This window comes from Sus scrofa, chromosome 6, assembly GCF_000003025.6.
Source record: "Sus scrofa isolate TJ Tabasco breed Duroc chromosome 6, Sscrofa11.1, whole genome shotgun sequence".
Lineage (NCBI taxonomy): Eukaryota > Metazoa > Chordata > Mammalia > Artiodactyla > Suidae > Sus > Sus scrofa.
The window spans coordinates 116,319,096-116,342,889 of NC_010448.4; the positions used below are offsets into that span (position 1 = coordinate 116,319,096).

The following is a 23,794-nucleotide window of genomic DNA, read 5'->3' on the forward strand; positions in this document are numbered from 1 at the left end:
TCTCACCTGGGGCATATGTACCCTCATGCTTTGGAGCGCAAGGGGAAAGAAACCAGATAAGCATAACACATCTTCCTGGAACAAGACATACATTAAGCTACTTTAGAAAAAAGTTTACATATATATATATATATATATATATATATATTTCATATGTACAATTTTACATATACATGAAAGTAACATCCATCGTGGAACAGATTTGGGGAATTTATACTAATTGCATAGATAAAACATGAATCCAGAAACACCTCTGACCTTCACTGCAATCTGAGCGTCCCCATTTCAGCTCCATCAGCCCTCCAGGCACCTAAAAGGTAAAGTTAGAGAAGGAGCTCTGCAGAAGGCAAACAGTGAAGATCCCAGAGTCTCCACACACCTGGGGCTCACCATCGGCTCCCTCCTCCACACAGCTGGGACGGAGATGCTGCGGCCGATCTACCTACACGGCTGCCTCCAATGCCCGCCAACTTCACTGCTCTCTCCCTGGCAGTTCAAGCAGTCTTGGTCTTCCTCTTTCTTTCAGCAAAAGGACCAAAGACCCATCTTTCACTGCTCTAGACCAGCATTTTTTGAACTGGGGCAAAAGCCAACACTTCCCAAGGGGTTCACCATCACAGCGATACGGGAGTTAATTTCCAAATCTCCAACTTCCATATGTATTCTCTTGTCTAAAAATTCATCTGCCTGGGACCCTGACTGTGATGGAGGGACATTTCATCCCCAGCTGAATGCAAGCTGACCTTCACTACCTCCCCTTCGGGAAGGTTCTCCTCTCACTTTACAAAAGCAATGCCTTTGCACCACCTACATCAGACCTTTCTAATCTGCATTACCCCCAGGGTGTAAAGACCTAGGTGACTAACAAAGAAACAAATAAAAATGCTGATGCCGGTCTCCAGTCTTAAATTTGGGTAACTTAATTTCCAGATCTTTGTTTTAAACAATCTGAAATATTTAAATAAAAAGAGCCTTAGGGCCAAAAGAAATATAAAATATTAGGTTTCAATTTATACTTTTTTTTGTTACAGAGACTATGACAGAGTGATCAATAGGACACTTTCAAGCACAAAATTGTATTACATTGTGAAACATTGTTTTGGGAAAGGTCCCGCCCCCGTGTCCTTCTTACTTGCTGCAAGTAATAAATCCTCCTTCTTCTAAAAAATAAAAAAATAAATTAAAAAAAAAAACTGTATTACACTGGGATAGAATTTTGTCAGGGAAAGGAAATAGAAATACGAATTTAAGGAGGAAAAGGAAACATGTAAACATTTTAACTGTTAACTTATTTGGGCATTTAAAAAACACATAGATCCAACTGGAGGTTTTTAAATGACGTAACAATTTAAAAAGTCAACATTTACAATATGCTGAAAAATGACATTCTTTGCAGCTATGTGAACTTAGGAGAAAAGTTTTAGCAATTAGCTTAAAAACATGCTTAGGATGCAGGGTTTTACAGAGCCTTTTAGACACCACAAGAGCAAAAAAGTTGGAAGCACACTGCTGTAGGAGGACGCGTCAGAACCCTTCCAAGACAAAATACTGAAGAGACACCTTCAATACCTACCTTGCTTTAGGTGAGAATGAGTTGATGATGGATGGGGTGAGGATTAGCATTCCCTCCACACTCTTCTAGGTCATAAACACATTTGTTAAACTTGGTTCTACAGCCAACGGTTTCTAAGATTGATGATGAGATGAAATATCTGACCTTGACAGCATGGCTGACAGGGGTTAGACCTTGGCTGATGAGATATGCGTCTCAGTCCTAAGGAGAATGGCTAGAGTACTTTTCTTTTAGTCTCCAGAAAGACTCATGAGACCATTCCATAAAGACATACTAATTCTGTATTTATCTTATATGATGACAAATTTCACCACGTGGGGGTGAAATACTGAATGGCATTTCAAGAGTGACACGCAAGATGTGAAGAACTGGAAAGCTCTTTATTTACTGTGTAGTTGATAGTAGGACAACTGTCCTGAGGAGTAATCAAATCTCAACAGAAACATTTACACACCCTGAGTCCTCAGACTCCACTTTTCCCCTTCTTTCTTTGATTCCATATTCTCTTCTCTGCCCCTTCATTTCAGCCGCTCCTCTGGGGAGTAGATCATCTAAATATGATGGATGAGGATGATGTCTATGCTGTTTTAAAAATATTGACTTTCCAGTCCTCCAGCTCTCAGAGACAGTGGGGCTATTTAGAGCAGATGTCAGACCTACTCTGAACCTACTCTCACTTACTATAAGGAAGTAGTACAGTTTGAGATAAAAGGTCTGTCTTTAGAGTCAGAAAGCTGGCTGCAAATCACAGTCCATCATTTACTAGGTATGTCACTCAATTTCTCTAAATCTCAGGTTCCCCAAGTCCTTAAAGTGGGGTGCTAAGGATTTGCGACAATATACACCAAGCGCTTAGAAATGTACCAGCACATAGTAGGCATTCAATAATCAACAGTTATGAAATGAGTGTTTAATGTTCTTTAATGATTGCTTACAATTAGCCAATAGTTTTTTACTTAGCATAATGGCAACTATTGGCATGTTTTTCAATTTCTTTCTAACCTCTCTGAAAACAAGTGATTTGGAAAATGACTACCTTTCATGTCTAAGTATAGGGTGTGTGTATGCGTAAAACATACCTGCAGTACTAAAACTGGCAAAAGGACATACACAGGATGAGGACTGTACCAAACTTGAGAGTTCACATATAGTATTTATAAATATGGCAGCCTGTCTGTAATATGTTCTAAGCATTCCTGCGAAACATTTTATTTATTTATTTGTCATTTAGGGCCACAGCAGCATATGGAAGTTCCCAGGCTAGGGGTCAAATCGGAGCTGTAGTTGCCGGCCTACACCACAGCAACATGGGATCTGAGCTGAGGCTGTGACCTACATCACAGTTCACCCGCAACACTGGATCCTTAACCCACTGAACAAGGCCAGGGATCGAATCCACATCCTCATGGATGCTAGTCAGGTTCATTAACCGCTGAGCCAGGACAGAAATGCCACTGTGAAACATTTTAAAAAGTAAGTATGGAAGCTATGATCAACTCTTTTAAAGTCTATCCAAATTTAGTTGGTAATCTAACACTTTCCCCTCATGAAATTAGCAAAGTTTTTTTGGTTTTGTTTTTTGGTTTGGTTGTTTGTTTGTAAGGTACTTAGTATTTTAAGGCTGTCGGGGAAACCGGTACTCCCACAATTCTCATTTGAGTATAAATAAGTATAATCTTTAGTCTCTAAAGCAATTTGACAATGTGTATCAAGGGCTTAAAAAGGAATTACATGCTTATGCAGCAGGTTATATCCTAACCCAAACAAACAGATTTATGTGCAAGAGTATTCACTATATCACAACTTAATAATAATTAAAAATGAAGCAGCCTGATGTCCACTGCAGGGGACTAGGTATGTGGTACAGCCATCATGCCATGGAATATCATGCAGCTATTAAAAAAAAAATTAAATAAGATGGGAGTAAGTTAAAGAAACAAGGTAGACTGGGTCCCTTGCTGTACAGTAGAAAATTAACAGAACACTGTAAACCAGCTATAATGGAAAAAATAAAAATCATTAAATAAAAAAGAAAGAAAGAAAGAAACAGGTATAAAGCAGTATTTGACTATGATTCCAAATCTGTGTATGGCACTGTGATTCTCAAGTGGTAATAAGAGAAAATTTACAAGAAATAACTGGAATTACACATATAGTGATCAAAATCCATTTTACAGCTTGAAAGGACACAGTGTTAAGACTTGCTACCCACGTCCTAATTTTAAAAAGAAGTGTGGGATGAGTACACTGCTGATTCAGATCCTTTTTATGAATGGCCGGGATAGGAAAGTGGATAATAAAGCTCAAAGTAATGTCTGCAAGTGATATTCAGCCTCTTTGAAACTTTCAGTTTAATGAAACCTCGGTGTGACTTTTACGCCACACGCATTAATGTTCCCTGCCTGGTTAGGAAGTTTCGTTGGAGGGTGAGGAAATGAGAGACCATCAGAAAAGGTGAGGACTCATAACCTTCCAAAACACAAAATTTTGCACAGCAAAAGAGTAAATGAAATACTGAGTACACACACACACTCTCTGATTTAGATCCACAGATACAGATTTAAAGCACCCCACTCTAAGCAGAAATGCTTCCACACACCACCTACCCTTCCCTGAATTCATCTGCACTTCATTACTAGTTTTAAAACTCCTAATTTATTCTCAATGCCCACCCTTACCACCAGCAACTAAACAAGGCCAGCAAGCATGCCAAGGCTGTTTTCCAGCTTTCATGAACTTTCTTGCTTGCCTTTATTTTTCAAATCAGTACTTCAAATGTCTAATCTAACTAACCCCACAGATAAGAAAGGGAACAAAAATGCCTTTGGACGGTTATATGTCTCATGTTACACACACAGTACTCCAGAAAAGGAGTAACCCAAGTCCTTGTGACTTGAAATGACATCTTCCTGCTCAGTGCTCTCCTGACTTGGCCTGTGTGATCAGAGCTCTATCTGCCTGTCTGCCAGCCTGGGTCCAGGTGCTTCGAGCAGCCCGGCAGCAGCTTGTTTCTGCCAACGTTCTGAAATCCTATGAAGCCAAAATCAACGGAAGTTATCATGAAAACACAAAAGACAAAACACACCTAAATTGCCACCTTGTATGTCACAACTCTCAAACTGAAAGGTATATACTTGCTTGACAGTATGCACATCTATCTACTTGTTTGCAGATGTCACCCTGCAGAACAAACAGCTGGGAGACGTTTGATTGGTTTCTGGTTGACAATTTGAGGAAACAAGCATTTCTTAGTTCTGAGCTCAGGTTCCAAGTCAATATAGGTTTCAATTTTTTCCAGGCTCGAAATGCGCTAATAATTAACCTTAAGCATACCATCACTTCCACTAAAAACATTTTCTACACACAGCCCTAAATTACTTTCAGTTCAGTGAAACCAAACAGACAAGCCGTAATGAAAGGTCTCCAAGAAATGTGATCCCTTTCATTGGTCACCCAGGAGCTTTTCCCCTAAAATCTGCTTCTTGTGGGGGAGGGGAAGGGGGAGGAGAGCATCCAAAATAAAGATGCCACCCAAAGCACAATTATTTTGTAAGAAAGTTGTCTAAGACAACTCTTCAGGGTTTTCCAGGTTGAGTAATTCCTACAGGCTGGAGGGGAGGGACAGCTCGCCTCCAAGATTACTATCTGCAGAGGTTTCCTTACTTTTTTTTTTTTTTTTTTTTTTTTTTGCGTCCTTTTTAATTACACTGCAAGGGCTGTGATTTTCACATCTCCAGAGGTTGCTGGGGCGGGGGGGGGGGGGAGTTCAGAGCAACGCGCCAGGCTGCGGCAGCCGCTCTGTCCAAGTCCAACGCTACAGGGGTGGGCAGCCCACTCCCACCGGGTCCCACCCTCCCGAGCTACACGCGCGCACAGCCGCGCCGAGACTGCGGTCCGCGGGCGGGGACTCACCGCTGTCCAGCCGCGCGATCTGGGGCAGCCGGTAAGTGCTGACCAGCAGGTCGAGCGGAACGGCCACCGAGCTCCACTTCACATCCTTGAGGCTGCAACCCAACGAGGGCGCCGGGTCCATCTTCCCCGCCTCCTCCGGCCCCGCGCTCCCGCCGCCGCCGGCACCACCTCGGCGGCCGCCGCTGCTCGCGCTCGTGGTCTGGGGCGCGCGGGGGGCGCCGGGCACTCCCGCCGCGGGCTGACCGGGGGCGCGGCGGCCGGGAGGGAAGGAGGGGGCCCGCGGCCGGCTCAGCTGCCGCTGCGGGGCATGGCTGGGGCGCCCCGCGTGCCCTCAAGCCCGGAGAGGACTCGCAGCAGCCCCACGGCGGCGGGCGGCGGCGGCCGGGGTAGCTGCGGCGGCTCCCGCTCCGCCTCCTTCTCTGGCCCCGGGTCTGCAGCTGCGGCGGCCGCCCGCTCGCCTCCTCCTCCTCTTACCCCTCCTTCCCTCCGCCTCGAGTGTGTGAGGAGGAGCCGCGGGTCTGAGAAACGCCATAGCAGCGCTCCCAGCACTGACTAATCAACAAGGTGCGAGCAACGCCTGCGCAGCTCTGGGAGACACCGCCCCCGCCCCCGCCTCCCCGGCGCCTCCCGCCCCGCCCCGCCCCGTCTGGCCCCGCCTCCGGCGCGGCCTCCGCCTCTCGCGGTCCGGCGAGCTCAGCTTGGCAACGGCTCCCGGGTCCCGCCGCGGCCCCGGCCGCTCGAGAAGCTCCGCAAGCTTTAGCTCTCGCTCCCCCGTCCGACCGCTCGGGCGCCCTGCAGCCTTGCCCGGCGCCACCGCGCGCCCGGACTCCTTCGCTGCGCTGTGCCTTCTTGTGGGGCGACCTGGAGGAACGCAGCGAACTTAGGAATCTTTCCTAGGCGTTGTCAGGCACTTCTCCAGTCCACCCTGGTACCGGAGTTGCTACTCCAGGGCACAAAAGTGATCTGTTTGGTGTCCATCTCTTGAGAGTGCCGCGGACAGAGCTGGGAAGGGCAGGCGGGGAGCATTCCTTGCCCCCCGACCCCCGTCCGCCGCCTCCCGCCAACCCTACAAGTTTACAAAAAAGCAGCTGAAGTTATTCCATCCAGTCTGGACTTTGGCTGCTAGGCAGAAAGACAAAGGCCGAAGCACCGAGAAGCAGAAAGGTAATGAATAATCAGTGCCCACATAAGGGAAGGTGACTCGATTTAGTACCTTCATTGTATGGACAGCTGCTGGAGACTGCGGAAGATGAGGCCACCAACAGCCAGAGACACGCCAGGGGTTCCTGGGACACCAGTTTTTGTCACATGCTTTTCTCAGTTATTTCTCTCCCAACCTTAAAAGGTTGGAATAATTCCGGTGATAATTATATGCGTACCAAGAATTTAGGGAGTTTGGCAAGATTATATAACTTGTAGACAGTCTTGCCAGGATTCAAACCTTCTGTCTGCTTTTCATGATAACTATTTTATTTTCCCCAGTATTGAGTAAGGCCTGCCCACTTGCAGAGAGAGTTCAGAATGTAAAGGTGACTGTGAGTGAGATTCCTGTTTCTTTAGGCACTTACTGACTTTTCTGTGCTAATCTCTTTTTTTAGCGTTACTTTACCCGGAAACAGGTGAGCAGTTGCCAGATGAAGAGGTTGCCTATCAATTCTTAATATTTTTCACCACATATTCAGTGTTTGGTGCATAATGAGCCAGAACAAGCATCTGCTTGACCTGCCCAAGGGGACTTGAAAACATGCACCAGCCTCTCAGTGCTCTGGCTTAGGGCTGTGGCAATGAATAAACCTCTCTACAGCAATTGAAGAAAAACACAGAAATTCCTCCACTCCCAATTTCCCTGCCCTTTCACTTAGAAGCACTGGCAATAATTCTCACAAAATTCTTTTGCTGAAAACTTTGACCTTTGTGTCATTGATGTTAAGTTTTTGGGAGAGTCTTGAAAAAAAAGTGGGAAAGCTGTTCGTGTACGTTTGACTCAATCACACATCCATAAAGTTCCAAGTTTTGCCACAGAAGGAGATTTTTTTTTTAATTATAAGGGACTAAGTGCCAGCTAATTTTTTTTCTACTTTAATACTTAATCATTTCTGGAAATAGAGCGCAGACTCCAAAAATGATACAACATTTAAGAATGAGTAGGGTCAGGGTTCCTTCCACCAGTTGGTAGATCCTGAGCCTTATATGGTAGATTGATTGAAAAAATAACTTTATGCTACTGTTATATCCTCTTTACAAGCTTCAGGGAATAGGAAAAGTAGTTCCCTCTCAAAAAGATTGGTGACTTATGACCTAAAGACAAGAGAAAAAGTAAGATTAATGCAATCATCTTTTTTTAAATCAGTAAAGATTTACATTAGATTTGCTCTTATTGCTGACCTTGCAGAAGGGTTTTCAGTTCTGAGTATGAAAGGGAAAAAATTTTAATGAGCTACAAATTCTTTTTTTTTTTTGCTTTTTTAAAGCCGCACCTGTGTGTGGCATATGGTCATTCCCAGGCTAGGGGTCGATTCAGATATGCCACAGCCACAGCCACGCCAGATCCAAGCCTCATCTGCAGGCTAAACTGCAGCTCACAGCAACGCCTGATCTTTAACCCACTGAGCAAAGGCCAGGGATCAGAACCTGAATCGGCATGGATACTGTCAGATTCGTTTCCAGTGAGCCACAGTAGGAACTCCCACAAATTCTTATGTACATTTCCTGTCCAGGATCTGGCAGAAAGACAGACCTTTCAAAAAGATCTTATTTGTAAGACAGAGAGAGTTTTGGTTAAACTATAGGGAAAAAAAATTAGTTGAGAAAGGTAATGTTTCAGTCTGGCCAAACAGCACATGATAGGAGAAGTGTGCTTTTTCAGATTGTTGGGCCAATGCAAACCATGTATATAAAAACATCATAACTGGGTACAGGGGCAAAATAAGACTTTGTAGTTCTAAGAAAAATTTTCTGTAAAGCACAATTCAGTGAATTTGTCCATTATTTCTGCTGAATACCTTCTAAAATTAAGATTTATGGGAGGCAGCATTTTATGTGATTAAAAATATTGATTCCAGCATGTGATGGCATGGGTTTGATTAGTGGTTCTGCTCCTATTCAGGATCTTGGGCAACTTGCTCTTTCCTCTGAAAAATGGTCATAATTGCTACAGACTGAGTGTTTGTTTCCCTGTAATTCTTATGTTGAAACCTAATCCCCAGGTGGTGCCTTTGGGAGGTGACTAGTTAATGAACAAGAAAACGGGCCCTCATCAGACTCAGAATGTGCCAGTGCCTGGATCTTGGACTTGTCAGCCTCCAGAACTGTAAGAAAGAAATGTCTGTTGTTTTTAAGTCCTATAGTCAATGATACTCTGTTATAGCAGCCCCAATAGACTAAGATAACAGTAATAGGAGTTTCTGTTGTGGGTCAGCAGCGTACAAACCCAACTAGTATCCATGAGTTCGGGTTTGATCCCTGGCCTTGCAGAGCTGCAGCTGTCGGCCTACACCGCAGCCACAGAAATGCCAGATCCAAGCCTCGTCTGCAGCCTAAACTGAAGCTCACAGCAATGCCTGATCCTTAACCCACTGAGCAGAGGCCAGAGATCGGAACCCGAATTCTCATGGATACTAGTCAGATTCGTTTCCACTGAGCCACAGTAGGACCTATGTGCTATTGCTGTGAGGTATGCTATAGGTCAAAGACAGGATTCTGAATGGTTGCTGTGGCTGTGGTGTAGGTCAGCAGCTGCAGCTCCAATTTGACCTCTAGCCTGGGAACTTCCACTTGCTGCAGGTGCAGCCCTAAAAAACAAACAAACAAACAAACAAAAATCCCGAAAATGTAATCCTTTAATATATGTTGAGCATTTAGAATAGGACCTAACACATAGGACAAGCTAGAGAAGTATTTGCTATTCTTACTGAAAGAAGTACTGGTTTTGAAGGGGCCAAGTTTAGAGAAATGATGAAGAAGCAAACGGAGTTGTGGGGAAATGACTCGATTTGGGAAGAATAGTTATATCTGGCAAGGAGCAGAGAGCATCATTCCTCAAATGGGAAAGCCAGGTGCCTGCTCCCAGCCATGGGACTTCAATCCTCAAATCTAGAGTTTGTGAGGTTATTAGTCCACAGTAAGCCAGCCCTGCTACCCAGCAGATCCATGCAGTGGCCATGATGACTCTTCATATTCTGATCTAATGATGCTGATGGTGAATGATGCTGATCTAATGATGTTCAGCAGTGAATCAGGCACAGGGCTCCTATGAGGGACTCTCCACGACATTCTAACTGTGAAACTTCTGTTTATACATGCACAACTTGTTAACTCTCTGCATTATCAACTTTGCTAGATAAAAATATTACACATTGGTTTTCCTCATATCGGAATGTCCTGGGTCACATAACATGCTAGCGGTCAAGTGTCATATCATAGTTCACTGCCCTGGTGGTTTCCTAGGTCTCTAAGCTCTTTTCCCTTTCAGCTGATTTCCATGCTATCCCTAGAGCTAACTTATTATTTATCTATTTTTTTTTTTGTCTTTTTGCTATTTCTTGGGCCGCTCCCTTGGCATATGGAGGTTCCCAGGCTAGGGATCTAATTGGAGCTGTAGCTACCAGCCTACGCCAGAGCCACAGCAACGCTGGATCCGAGCCTCGTCTGCAACCTACACCACAGCTCACGGCAACGCCAGATCGTTAACCCACTGAGCAAGGGCAGGGACCGAACCCGCAACCTCATGGTTCCTAGTCGGATTCGTTAACCACTGCGCCATGACGGGAACTCCCCTAGAGCTAACTTAAATCACTCCATGCCTAAAACTTTATACAATATCTGTGTCCCCATTATCAGTGGAAGAAACTGTCAAGCCGTCTGCATGTATAAAAGGCTCTTCCTTTCTGTGGCTGGGTCTGCCTCCCCAGCCTTATTTTGACTGACTACCTTCTGACACTCTAGACTCTGGCAGTAGATAGTAGAAGTAGTAGTGCTTTCTTATAGTTGCCCAAATGCTCCATGCTGATTAATACATGCCCTTGAAGATGTGGTCCTCTCGGCTTGGAATGCCTCTCTTCCTTTCCCTTCCATGAAGTGCTGCCTCCTTCAAAGACTGCTCCTTTCCCTGTGTTACCATCATACATGGCTACACACCCCTTTTAATTGTGCCAACTGCACTGTTATTTATTATGTGTTTCTGTGTTGCTTTTTCCTACTAGCCTGCAAATAGCTGTGGCCACTGAAAGTGTATTTTATTCACCTTTGTTTCTTCAGCTCCTGTGACCATGCCTGGCAACATGGAACTTGCTCATTTAATGGTGAATTGAATAATCAATGGTCTGAGTCATCCTCTTACTCTAGTATTTCGTAGGACACTGAATTTCTGGCTTGTAGATGATTAATATCCATCAAGTCTAGAAATTGTCAAGATTTTTTTTAAGGTTCTGATTCCATGCAGTAATTGTTACTATTTGATTGGGCCCCAATGCTTTTCGTTCATCTGAATGAATAAATTTAAATTTATTGAAATTGGGAGTTCCCTTTGTGGTTCAGTGGTTAACAAACCCAACTAAGATCCATGAGGTTGCAGATTCGATCCCTGGCCTCGATCAGTGGGTTAGGATCCATCGTTGCCATGAGCTGTGGTGTAGGTCGCAAATGTGGCTCAAATCCCATGTTGCTGTGGCTGTGGCTAGGCCAACAGCTGTAGCTCTGATCGGACCTGATTCCACCCCTATGCTACAGGTGTGGCCCTAAAAAGCAAAACATAAAAAAAATTAAAATAAAAAAATGAATAAATTTATTGAAATCAAGTTCTACGTTTTTGTCACTGAACTAGAAATGCATCTGTAGACCATCAGTTACAACTTTTATTAAAACTATCAGCATATTATTAGTTTATTGTTTGTTAGCTTTGTGGGCTCCTTTACCAGGATTTTACCCTCATAATGGCTTGCTTTTATTATATTTGCATCCCCAGCACCTGGCACATAGTAGGCCCTCCCTATATCGATAGATTAATCAATCTATTTATTTACCTATCTATCTATCATCTATCCATCTATATGTAATGCTCTTTATCTACCAGCCTATCAAGAGAATGGATAAGGGTCACTTGTGATGGAGCATGATAATGTGAGAAAAAAGAACGTATACATGTATGTGTGACTGGGTCACCTTGCTGTGCAGTAGAAAGTTGACAGAACACCGTAAACCAGCTATAATAGAAAAAATGAAAATCATTATATAAAAAAGAGAATGGATAAGGGGATAAATCTAGTATCATAAAGAAGCATATCCTTGATGGGTAGTTTCAGGAAGGATTTAAAAACGTACTCAGAAATGTACTTTGTCATCTCTTCCTGTCTTGCTTTTGATAAAGGTTGCACTTTTCTTAAGTAATCATTGAATAATACACATATTACAGTGTCAATATAGGAATATTAAGGAAAAATATCCATATTAAGGAAAAACATCCCAAGTTGCAAACTGGATTTCCTGGGGCATGTTTGCTTTTCAAAACAATATACAACATATCCCCATTTAAAATATGTATCACATTCCAATGCAGCATTCACATACATGTATAAATGAAAGTTTTCCAAAATTATACTTTTTTGTGTACTTCTAATGAGTATGGAATCCTGATCTTTTAATCTATTCTTTTCTGTTTAATCTATTTTTCTATTTATCTGTTTAATCTATTCTATTCTTTATCTGTTTTATCTATTTTTCCATTTTCTATTCTTTACTGTGATAATCTCTTAATCTATTTCTTTACTGTTCAGTTTGTCAATATTAGTCATGACCCACTAATTTTATTTCACAGTCCATAATACAATCTACAGAGTTAAAACCCCATTTTAAATAATAGATCTTATTGTGCATTAATTGTTTACAGTTTAGCAAAGCAGGGACTGTTATGGCTAAAGTTGCAGGAGCTTCTGAAACTCAAGAATAATCAGAAATATGAAAAGCAAATGATAATCTAATTATTGAATTTACCAAAATCATCATAATGGGGTGTGTGTGTGTGTGTGTGCGTGTATGTAACCTTATAGAGTATAAGTTTGGGTTTATGAAGAAGCTAGCTCTTTGTAGATGATTGTTTTTCTCCAGTGCAAGCACAAGATGTCAGTCTGAGAAGCTGCTGGTGGTGAGTGGTGGTCCTGGCTCTCATGTGCTTTTATAAATTATGTGCAAGCTTTCCAAAGGAATGTGTAACCTTATAGATTCTAAGTTTGGGTTTATAAAGAAGCTAGCTCTTTGTAGATGGTGGTTTTTCTCCAATGCAAGCACAAGATGTCAGTCTGAGAAGCTGCTGGTGATGAGTAGTGGTCCTGGCTCTCATGCACTTTTGTAAATTATGTGCAAGCTTTCCAAAGGATTGGTTAAGTGATTCATGGTTTAGCTGCCCAATTCTGCAGTTTCAAGAAGTACTTTACTAAAATAAAGCACAATGACTAACTAATCACTAATTATGCAGTTTTCACATACTCATCAATTGTTTTTAATCATACATTTAACATATGGGTTAAAGAAATAGTGTGGAGTTCCTGTCGCCGCTCAGCAGAAACGAATCTGACTAGCATCCATGAGGACACAGGTTTGATCCCTGGCCTCACTCAGTGGGTTAGGGATCCAGTGTTGCAGTGAATTGCGGTGTAGGTCGCAGACACGGCTTGGATTTTGTGTTGCTGTGGCTGTGGCATAGGCCAGCGGCTACAGCTCTGATTTGACCCCTAGCCTGGGAACCTCCACATGCCTCGGGTGTGGCCCTGAAAAGACTGAAAAAAAAAAAAAAAAAAAGGAAATAGACAGCTTATGTGGCTATATCACTTATGATGTAGCTAAGCAAAGATTCTTTCATCTAGAAAAGTATATGGGTTCATGACATAATTTATATTTTTCTTAATGTAGCCAATGTGACAAAGCACAGGCAGAAAACCTTTGATTTGTTTTTATTAGTACTCAAATAATCATTATTATTAGATATTTCTTAGTGCCAAAAATCTTCACAGGATGTATGCAGGTTTGTTGTTGGTGTCCTGATGATTTGAGGCTTCAAAGCAGTTTTAGTGTCAGAGGCAGTTCCGTTTTGAAACCTCTCCTTTGAGAGATAATGAGATTTTAGCTCCCTGCTGACAAATCCTCTAAAGAAAGACCGTTTTATATGTTTCCACTCTTCTTTTGTATAAGCAGTAAAAAGAGAAAGACAGGGAGAGTGTGGTTGTGCTGGACGTCTATCCTGAACACCAGCTACTCTGGTCCAAACTGGGTACCTCTTTCTTCCCTGACCTCTCTTACATTCAGGTTCCTGGTTTATAAAGGCCGGAGTGTCACCTTAATTTACTTAGAATTGCTTAAGATCCTACTGAACTTCTCTAGGCAATTTTCCTACTCACTCCCAAACCTTCTTCTTAAAGAGTTTATGCCTTTCCCCCATCTCAGAAACAACTTAAAAATTCCTCCAAATAGTATTTGTATGTTTAAAATGTTTTAAAAACATAGAAAATCCAATGAAGGAAAAAGTGTGACCTGTAACCTCATTTCTCTGAATTAACAAGTTATCACTCTTCAGATTTGGTGTATATTCTTCTACTTATAGTGCATATTTGTTTAATTTGGATCAACCTAGAACACAATTTTTTAGTCTGCCTTTCTCAGTCTATTAGGGGCATTTTACCATGTTGATTTGTATTTCAAAATGTGACTTAAAAAAAATGACTATATAGTATTCCACATATGAACGTACCATAGTTTATTTAACTCTTTATGATTTGGCATCTTCATTGTTTATAATTTTTCTATTATTAATAACAAAGATATGACTATCCTTGCAGATAAATCTTTGGTCATATTCATGATTTTCCTCCTTAATATAAATTCCTACAGGGAAAACTGCTGTATTAGAAAAGTATAAACTTTTTTTAAGGCTTTTGATACATACTACCAATTTACTTTCCCAAAATGGATGACTTTTCACTTGCACTGAAACTGAAGATTCCACGTTATCTTTTCCTTTTACATAATTAGGCAAAAGCTTTTAAAATATTTGAACAAGTATTGAGAAGTAAGGTTCTGACCCTTGTACTTGTAAAAACGTCTTTGCTTTCCTTCCCAACTCTTATCAAAATTCTATCTTGGAATATATTTATTTCACATTATTTTTATATCTCAGATTTCACATTATTTTTATATCTCAGATAATGAAAATATCTTTTTTCACTACTTCCTTTGTAGCAGCAACTGAAGACTTACGTACTACTTTCAAATATTCATCACTATGTGTAATCTGTTCTCTGGAGTTTCTTTTTTTATCCTACCATGTGCTTCAGAGTCACACCTGAACACCTGAAAGTCACAGTCTTTTCCAAGGATTCAAGTCATTTGTCACATTTTTTGAATTGATATAAATGGGGATGAATTCACGAAAAGAAAAAGGACAAACATATGCAGTATTAATATAAACTTTGCTCCTTACTCTGTATGTGCTAGTATTATAAATGCTTTGTATTTACCATTTAAAAAGAGGCTAAATGTATCAATTTGAAAATACTGACTGTGTTCCAATTTATTAATTACATGACTGACATCAGGAGTTTAGCAGGAGAAAAAGAAAATATTTGTAATTATTGGAACAGCAGCCAAATCTATCCTTTTGTTGATATGTTTATTAGGCTAACTAATACTCTTTTAAAAGAATGCAATGCTATAGTCTGTCCATTCTTCTATTCATTAAAATTTCAAATGTACTTTAGTTAGGAGTTCCCATTGTGGCTCAGTGGTAACAAGCCTAACTAGTAACCATGAGGATGCATGTTCGATCCCTGGCCTTGCTCAGTGGGTTAAGTACCCTGTGTTGCTGTGACTTGTGGTGTAGGTCACAGATGCCACTCAGATCCCATGTTGCTGTGGCTGTGGCATAGGCCACTGGCTGCAGCTCTGATTTGACCTCTAGCCTGGGAACTTGCATATGCTGCACATGTGGCCCTTTTAAAAAGTTCTTTGATTAAATTGCTATATAAATGTTCATAGCTCACCTTCCACTCTTCATTCATCTCTCCATCTATCTATTCACTCATTTAATAAATATTTATTGAATGCTTGGTTATATGCCAGGCACCATTCAAATCAAGAGGGGTGCAAGATAAGTTCTTGCTGTCAGGTGTCTTAATCTAGTTAAGAGAGCCAGAAAAACAGGAAATGAAGGTAATCCCAATCCAGTGTGGTAAGGGTAGAGATTTGTAGTGATAGTTTGAGACTACAAAGAAGTCTTTTACCTGGCAAGGAATTAGATAAGAACATCAGAGTCTTCTTCGAGGAGATGACCCATTAGAAGAAGCATGCAACAGAATAAATTAGCCAAGTCAAGACAGGGCAGGAGGAGAAGACTAGGAAGTGAACAGTAGGGAAAAGGAGCCATGTGAATAATAGCAGGGAGGCAGGAAGCAGCATATTTTCTGGAAAGAACTCTGATCAGTTTGGTTTTGCTGGATCTTAAGATTTGAGGAATGGAGTGACTAAGATGAGACTGGAGAGATTTGTCTGTCCTGGGAAGAAAGTTGAACTTTATCGTGAAAGACCTGTAATAGGTGACCTATGGTATTAGTTATGGGAGCATGAAATTTGATAGTCACATTTGAATTTTTGGAAAGAAATGTTTTGAAAAGAGTATACAAGATAGATTCAAAGAAAGAAGTAGAGGACACATAGGAGGCAGTAGAACCTGGTGATAGGTGGTGATCAGGGGTTGAAACAGGACAGTATATTTTAGAGATGAAAATGAGGGAACCGATATAAGATATTTATTAAGGAGGTAAAATCCTCAGAACTCATTTATTAATTCACTTCATGAGATAAAACAACTCCCCCAAAATGATCATGAATCCCTTGAACCAAGCGGATCTGTGTAGAATCAGTATGGGTCGGACATAGTGCACAAGGACAAGATAAGGAGCCAACAAGAACTTTAAAATAAGAATAATATTGAACTATCAAGTCAATCCATTATGGATCAGGGTGGAGATAAAATAGTCACTTTGAAAGGACAGGACAACTCTCAGGTCAAAACAAGTCTTTATTGGTAGTCTCACCACTTACCAGATTCTCCGGACTTTCTTTGCTCTGACAACATGTCTGCCTAGCGATGAGAATTCCTTGTGGATCTCTTGCCTGAGGCCCTAGAAAGGATGATTCCTTTAACAGTTACAGGAAGGAAGAGACTTATGAATATGTCAGAAGATGAGAGAGGATAGATTCAATTCTGGACATGTTAAATTTGAGTCACCTGCGGGGAGGAAAAAAGAGGAATTCCCTTGCAGCATAGCGGGTTAAGGATCCAGCATTGTCACTATAGTGGCCCAAGTCACTGCTGTGGTGCAGGTTCAATCCCTTGCATGGGAATTTCTGCATGCCACAGGCATGGCCAAAAATATTTGAGTCACCTGTAAAGTATCCAGATGTGAAAGAAGACAGTTGGAAATAGGGAGCTTGAGTTTGGAAAGAAAGTAAGGACAAACATGAATATGTGTGTGTGTGTGTGTGTGTGTGTGTGTGTGTGTGTATGTGTGTGTGTATATATATGTGTGTGTGTATATGTATATAGTCATATACATATATATAGTCATATACATATATATACACACACATATAGTCTTTTTAGGGCCGCATCCGTGGCATATGGAGGTTCCCAGGCTAGGGGCTAAATCCAAGCTATAGCTGCCAGCCTACGCCACAGGCACAGCAACATGGGATCCGAGCCGAATCTGTGATCTGTACTACACCACAGCTCACGGCAACACTAGATCCTTCACCCACTGAGTGAGGCCAGGGATTGAACCCATGTCCTCATGGATACTAGTTGGGTTCATTAACCACTGAACCATGACGGGAACTCCAAGAATGATGTATTATGTTTAGGCTTTTCTTTTCCTTCCCTTAACTTCCTACATGAAACTGTCTCTTGGTCAGAACCAATTTTGTCCTTCTCTATAGTATTTGCACAATTGGGACCACAATGATAGCATATTATAGTTATCTGTGTGCTTTTCTTAAACTCCTTATTAAATAGTAAAATTTTTGATGGTACTATGAAGATTCGACCTACTTTCACACTAACAAGTTTGCCTGCCACAATTAGGAGCTGACAGAATACAGGAGACTCCCAGATCAGAGACAAAGGATTTTTTACTCTCTGCTCATTGGGCAGCATGACCTTCATATTCACATCAGTTCTCCTTGTCCCCCAAGTCCCATGGAAGACTCAGCAGGGCCCAGGAGGCTGCTGCACACACAGTGAATTTGTGTTATAGCTAAGACACCCTGAGAACCAAATCTTTAAACAAGCAAACCTGATCTACCTTTCCCCCAGAAGGGGATGTTACTTTTATTACTGGACATTACAGAAACAGCCTTCTGCTCCAAAGGGAGACATTATCTCTTCCTTTTAAGGAAGTTCACTGTACATACATCCATGAAAAGATGATCCAGAACAAAAGCTGCCAATGCCTCTGCTCACAAGGTGTGCATACACACTGGAGACCCGTGGAGATATGTCTGCCTCGAGGCACACTTAATGTCTTATGTATTTTAGGTGCCTCTTGTGTCTCCCAGGTTAGTGCCTTGCACATGAGAGGTACTGATAAACATTTGTGGAAATACAATTTATAAATAACATCAACAGCAGAGGTAGTTTAGAAGACTCTTCCCTAGAATTATTGGTAATAGACCACTCTACAAATTACTTTTAACTTCTGTTCTATGTTGTTTAGATAAACGATTCAGTTATAACCGTAACCTCCTTGAGAACGACAATGTGTATTAATCATTTTTGCTGCCAGAGTCTAAAACAGAGCTCCGAACATAATAATAAATAAACTAAGATTTGTTAAATAAATTGAAATAGGGGGAGAGCCACACAATTCAAACGAGGCAGGATTACGAAGTATACTGCCCTTCTTCAGCCCTCGACTGCTCCTTGGTAACAGTCCTAGCAGTTTTCATCTTCTCCAAACCATCTGAAGAAAGGCGGATGAGGAATTCTCCACTGGCCTAGTGAGGACTTAACCTTGTCATTGCTGTGGCTCAGGTTACTGCTGTGGCTCAAATTCGATCCCTGGCTGGGAATTTCTGCATGCTGTGGGTGTAACCAAAGGGGGTCAGGGGGAAGGAAAATGAAAACACCAACTCTTGCTAGTTGCTAGTAACTTGGTGGCTTACTCCTACACAAAGCATTTAAAAAAACCCAAAACATCAAGAGCAGTTTGGATGTCAAGGATATTATGAAATGGGCTTTTTCATATCTTGGTGGAAATGGCAACTGGCATAATCTTTATTTATGCATTTGGCTGTTTCCACTGAGACTTTAAATGCCTACCAACCAATTAAATTTGGAGAAACTGCTCTACATAAATCTAACTACAGAAAAGAAGTTGTATGCGCAAATATATTAGGTCCAAAGTGTTTGTAATAGCATAAAATTTGAAGATTTCTATTAAACTTAAGAAGTATTTCTACCATGAAGTGGTGAATCACTGTGTAGACCATGGCAAGACATTGCCCAATCTTCCTCCTTGGAGAACTTTAAGACGAATAAAATTATCATCATTCCTAGATAATTTAAATATTGATGCTGGAGTTCCCATCGTGGCGCAGTGGTTAACAAATCCCGACTAGGAACCATGAGGTTGCGGGTTCGATGTCTGGCCTCCCTCAGTGGGTTAAGGATCCAGTGTTGCCTTGAGCTGTGGTGTAGGTCGCAGACATGGCTCGGATCCTGCGTTGCTATGGCTCTGGCATAGGCCGGTGGCTATAGCTCCGATTAGACCCCTAGCCTGGGAACGAACCTCATATGCCGCGGGAATCGGCCCTAGAAAAGGCAAAAAAAAAAAAAAAAAAAAAAAAAAATACTGATTCCATTTGTCTTTCCTAAGGTCTTTTTCATTTCATTTAGCCTAGGTTGTATATCTGTACCTCTCACTTGCTACTTGTATTTATTTGGGGGGTTGATCTTTTAATACAATAATACCCTGAAGGAAGGAACTGAACTCTCTGGGTGATCCATATTCAATATTAAAATTAGAATTAGAATTTTACATTTCTAATAGTGGGGGAGGGTATTGTCTTCCAAATTGTTTCAGAGTCTAGAAAGTTGCTTCTAAATTTTTATTTTAATATAGAATAATGTATTATTTGTATTTACTCAAAGACATTAAGTCAAAGGGGATCTTATCAATCGGTATCCTATTTTTCTGCCAAAAAAAAGTGTCGCTAGGTCAGATCAAATCAGAAAATGCGAGGCAGAGGACAAGAATACTTAAGGAGGGAGTTCTCGCTGTGGCTCAGCAGGTTACAAGCCCAACTAGCATCCATGAGGATGCAGGTTTGATCCCTGGCCTCACTCAGTGGATTAAGGATCAGGCGTTGCTGTGACCTGTGGTGTAGGTTGCAGACGCAGCTGGGATCTCGTGTTGCTATGACTGTGGTGTAGTCTAGCAGCTACAGTTCTGATTCAACCTCTAGCCTGGGAACCTCCATATGCCATGGCTTCAGACCTAAAAAGAAAGGAAAAGACTACCTAAGGATTATTTCATGAAAAAAAACATAAAATCCTGAAGAAATATACTTAGTGCTTTCAGAATTTTGTTAAACTAAGTGTTGCCCCTGGGCTTGTGCCATGTCAAAAAGCAAATTCCACATCTGGAGGGAAGAGGCAATAATTTAATAAAGCATTGGACCTTTTCATATTAGCTATAATTCCCTCTAGATGAATAGAGTTCCTTTTATTAGTAAATCTCATTGATGCCAAGATATGCATTGACGTATTTAGTTTGCTTTTATTTCAACTGTGTGCTCTTGGGTCTCCTTGATAAACAGGTGAGTTTTGGTGCCATTGCTTTTCAGGGAACCCCCTCGGTGGGTAGTTTATACCACCTCTCTCAGGATTAAAGCACAGAAAAGTACAGTGGCAGATTGGGGATTTTTGCTTTCTTTACACTTATATGGTCAACATATACAAAGGAAATTGACAAAGAAAATAGGATTACCATCTTCCGGGGTGAATCCATCTCAGGCTCCTGGGGATGGAAAGATGACAGTGTCCTTTCTATTACTTGTCTAACTAAAGAGACAGAGAGAGTAAAAGATAAAGTAGGAGCTGGGAAGAAAATTGGAAAATGGGAAGGCAAGGTAAAGGTGGAACAAAGGAAATGGAGAGCCATGGCTGCCAGAGGAAAAAGTAACTGGGAGTGACTGAGCCATGAAAATGGGCAAGAACTGTGTTACTGGGGGTTCTGGGGGCAGTAACGGGTAAGCAGAAAACCTCAAAGGAAAATGGTGAGGAAAGGGGGCTGTGAGTGGAAGAGAGGGAAGGAAGGAAGAGGGGAAGGGAAGTCATAAGATACAATCAAATTTGTGCTAATAAGTTTGATTTTCCTTTCCTGGCATGAAGGTGGGTAATGGGAATGCAAATATTTTCCTATGTCCTGAGAAATCCATTATTGCTTTCTGAGACCTCCTGCCAAATTTATTTCAAGCATCTGTAATACATACCAGTGGGAATATTGCTTCAAACATTTATAGAAGCTAATTTAAGCCAACAAATATTCCAATTTAATTACGCAGGTACAAACATTTTACATTTTCCCCCTGGTATCAGATGGAAACTTTTACTGGTTTCACCCTGTGGGCTGCATTGTATAGCACCTGATAATACAGAGAGAGATTAGGTTACCATTTCCTTATAAAACATAAGGAGTTTCATAGATTACTGTAAAAGTCATTTTAAAATCAATAATTTTTCTAGCTTTTTTTTTTACAGTGGTGAAATTATAGAAATATAATTTGTACAGGGTTTGATAAGGCAACTTGCCAAGCAGCTACCATCTCACTATTTCACCTAGGTAGCTCTTTTGTATCCAGGTAATATCCCCAACTGTCAATCTCTATTTGTCTTTGTATCTAAAGTGACACCATACTATTGCCTTAAAATAGCAATTAAAAGCAAGCTTTTCATAGTAACTTAAGAATAGAGCCCTCCCTCTTTTTTTTTGTTTTTGTTTTTGTTTAATGTTTTAGCATAGATTCAAGAAAACAATGAAAAATATCCACAATTAATCTAGTAGTTATTGTCATTAGTGCATTAGTATGGCTGTTAAGTACTTTATAAAGACAGTGTAAAGTAACTATAATTCTCAACACAAAGAATTTATAACCATTTTAAGACGTATGGGACTTTTATTTGAACCACTTGCAAATAATTGTTCAGTAGGAGCTTTTGTCATATTTTAGATGATTCACATCCAATTGAATTGAAACTCCGTATTTGTCTCAGAAGAAGTACCTGTTTCATATGAACCATGGGGAGAGAGCATCTCCCACCTTTCTTACTGTCTGCAAGGCTAAGTTGGGTGTGGATTGGGCTGGGGAGTGTAGGCTGCAGATCAGGTGTTTGTGGAACAGACTGGGAGTAGCAGAATCATTGGCGATGATCCCAGGAGATTTGCTTGCATTGTGCCTTGAGAAAGGTGGGTCAAGAGAGAGAAAAAAAGGAGTTTATCCATGAGATGGTGCTTTGGTATTTGAAGTGAAAGATACCTCCGGTTGTCATTTACTCTTCATAATCTGAAATCTTTTTCTTCCTAAGGTCGCTTGGGGACCTTCTGGTCCACCTCTTTATGTTACCTACAGAGCTAGGTGTTCTGGCTAGACCTCCCTCCAGAGGCTTGTGGCAATGACTTGAATAAGGAGGCAAAATATCCTGGGAGGTTCCTGAGAAACCTGAAGAAGACCTGAGGCTTTTCAGATACACAGGTAGGACCATTTTAAGATGTATGGGAGTTTTATTTGAACCAGGAGTGGGAGGGATTGCTGGATCATATGGTAGTTCTATATTTAGTTTTCTGAGCTACCTCGATACTGTTTCCCATAGTGGTTGTACTGATTTACATTCCCACCAACAGTGAAAGAGGGTACCCTTTACTCTACACCCTCTCCAGCATTTGATATTTGTTGGCTTGTTAATGATGGCCATTTTGACTGATGTGAGGTGGTATCTCATTGTACTTTTGATTTGCATTTCTCTAATAATTATTATATTGAGCATTTTTTCATGTGCCTCCTGGCAATCACGTCTTTGGAGAAATTTCTATTTAGGTTTTCTGCCCATTTTTCAGTTGGGTTGTTTTTATTGTTGTTGTTGAGTTGTATGAGTTGTTTATATATTTTCAAGATTAGGCCCTTGTCTGTTGCATTGTTTGTTCCCGTTCTGTGGGTGGTCTTTTCATTTTTTTAATAGTTTCCTTTGCTGTGTAAAAGCTTTTGAGTTTAATTAGGTCCCATTGGTTTAATTTTATTTTTAGTGACCTTATTCTAGGAGGTGGATCAAACAAATGTTGCTGTGATTTATGCCAAAGAGCATTCTGCCTATGTTTTCCTCTAGGAGTTTTATAGTTTTGGCTTATATTCAAGTCTTTAATCTATTTTAAGTTTATTTTTGTGTATGGTATTAGAGAGTGTTCTAATTTCATTCTTTTTCATGTAGCTTTTTAGCTTCCCCAGTTCCACTTATTGAAGAGACTTTCTTCCACTGTATGGTCTTGCCTCCTTTGTCATAGATTAGGTGACAGTAGGTGATGGGTTTATTTCTGGGATTTCTATTCTGTTCCATTGATCTATATTTCTGTTTTTGTGCCAGTACCATATTGTTTTAATAACTGTAGTTTTGTAGTATTGTCTGAAGTCAAGGAACCTCATTCCTCCATTTTTGTTTTTCTTTTTCAATAATGCTTTGGGTATTCAATAATGCTTTGGCTTTTGTGTTTCCATACAAATTTTAAAATATTCTGTTCTAGTTCTGTGAAGAATGTCCTTGGTAGTTTGATAGGGAATACACTGAATTTGTAGATTGCCTTGGGTATTATAGTCATTTTGACAGTATTGATTCTTCCAATACAAGAGCACAATATATCTTTCTACCTGTTGTGTCATCTTTGATTTCTTCCATCAGTGTCTTAGAGTTTTCAGAGTATAGGTCTTTTGTCTCTTTAGGTATATTCCGAGCTATTTAATTCCTTTGATGCAATGATAAATTGGATGTTTTTTCTGATTTTTCTTTCTGATTTTTCACTGTTAGTGTATAGAAATGCAGTCGATTTCTGTGTATTAATTTTGTGTTCTGCAACTTTGCCGAAGTCATTGATGAGTTCTAACAGTTTTCTGGTAGTGTTTTTAGGATTTTCTAGGTATAGTATCATGTCATCTGCAAACAGTGATAGTTTTACTTCTTTTCCAGTTTGGGTTATTTTACGTATTTTTTTTTCTTCTCTG

General features: G+C 40.8%; 1 protein-coding gene and 1 long non-coding RNA gene across 4 annotated transcripts in view; one reads left to right on the forward strand and one right to left on the reverse strand.

Moving 5' to 3' along the window:
* Positions 1 to 5,758, reverse strand: part of GAREM1 (GRB2 associated regulator of MAPK1 subtype 1) — a 224,483-nt gene extending 218,725 nt beyond the window's left edge. Inside the window, exon 1 of one of the 3 annotated variants that reach the window (XM_003482054.4) lies at positions 5,486 to 5,758. In XM_003482054.4, the coding sequence (XP_003482102.3) occupies positions 5,486 to 5,606 (121 nt within the window). In that variant the 5' untranslated portion in view covers positions 5,607 to 5,758. Of the gene's footprint in view, positions 1 to 258; positions 2,893 to 5,485 lie in introns of those variants that run through there. The other 2 variants (XM_021096217.1, XM_021096218.1) reach the window with 2 other exon arrangements.
* LOC102163160 lies at positions 6,142 to 22,341 on the forward strand. The gene is made up of 3 exons (XR_298647.3): positions 6,142 to 6,649; positions 8,692 to 8,795; positions 22,113 to 22,341. It is a non-coding gene; the product is annotated as an uncharacterized LOC102163160 (long non-coding RNA).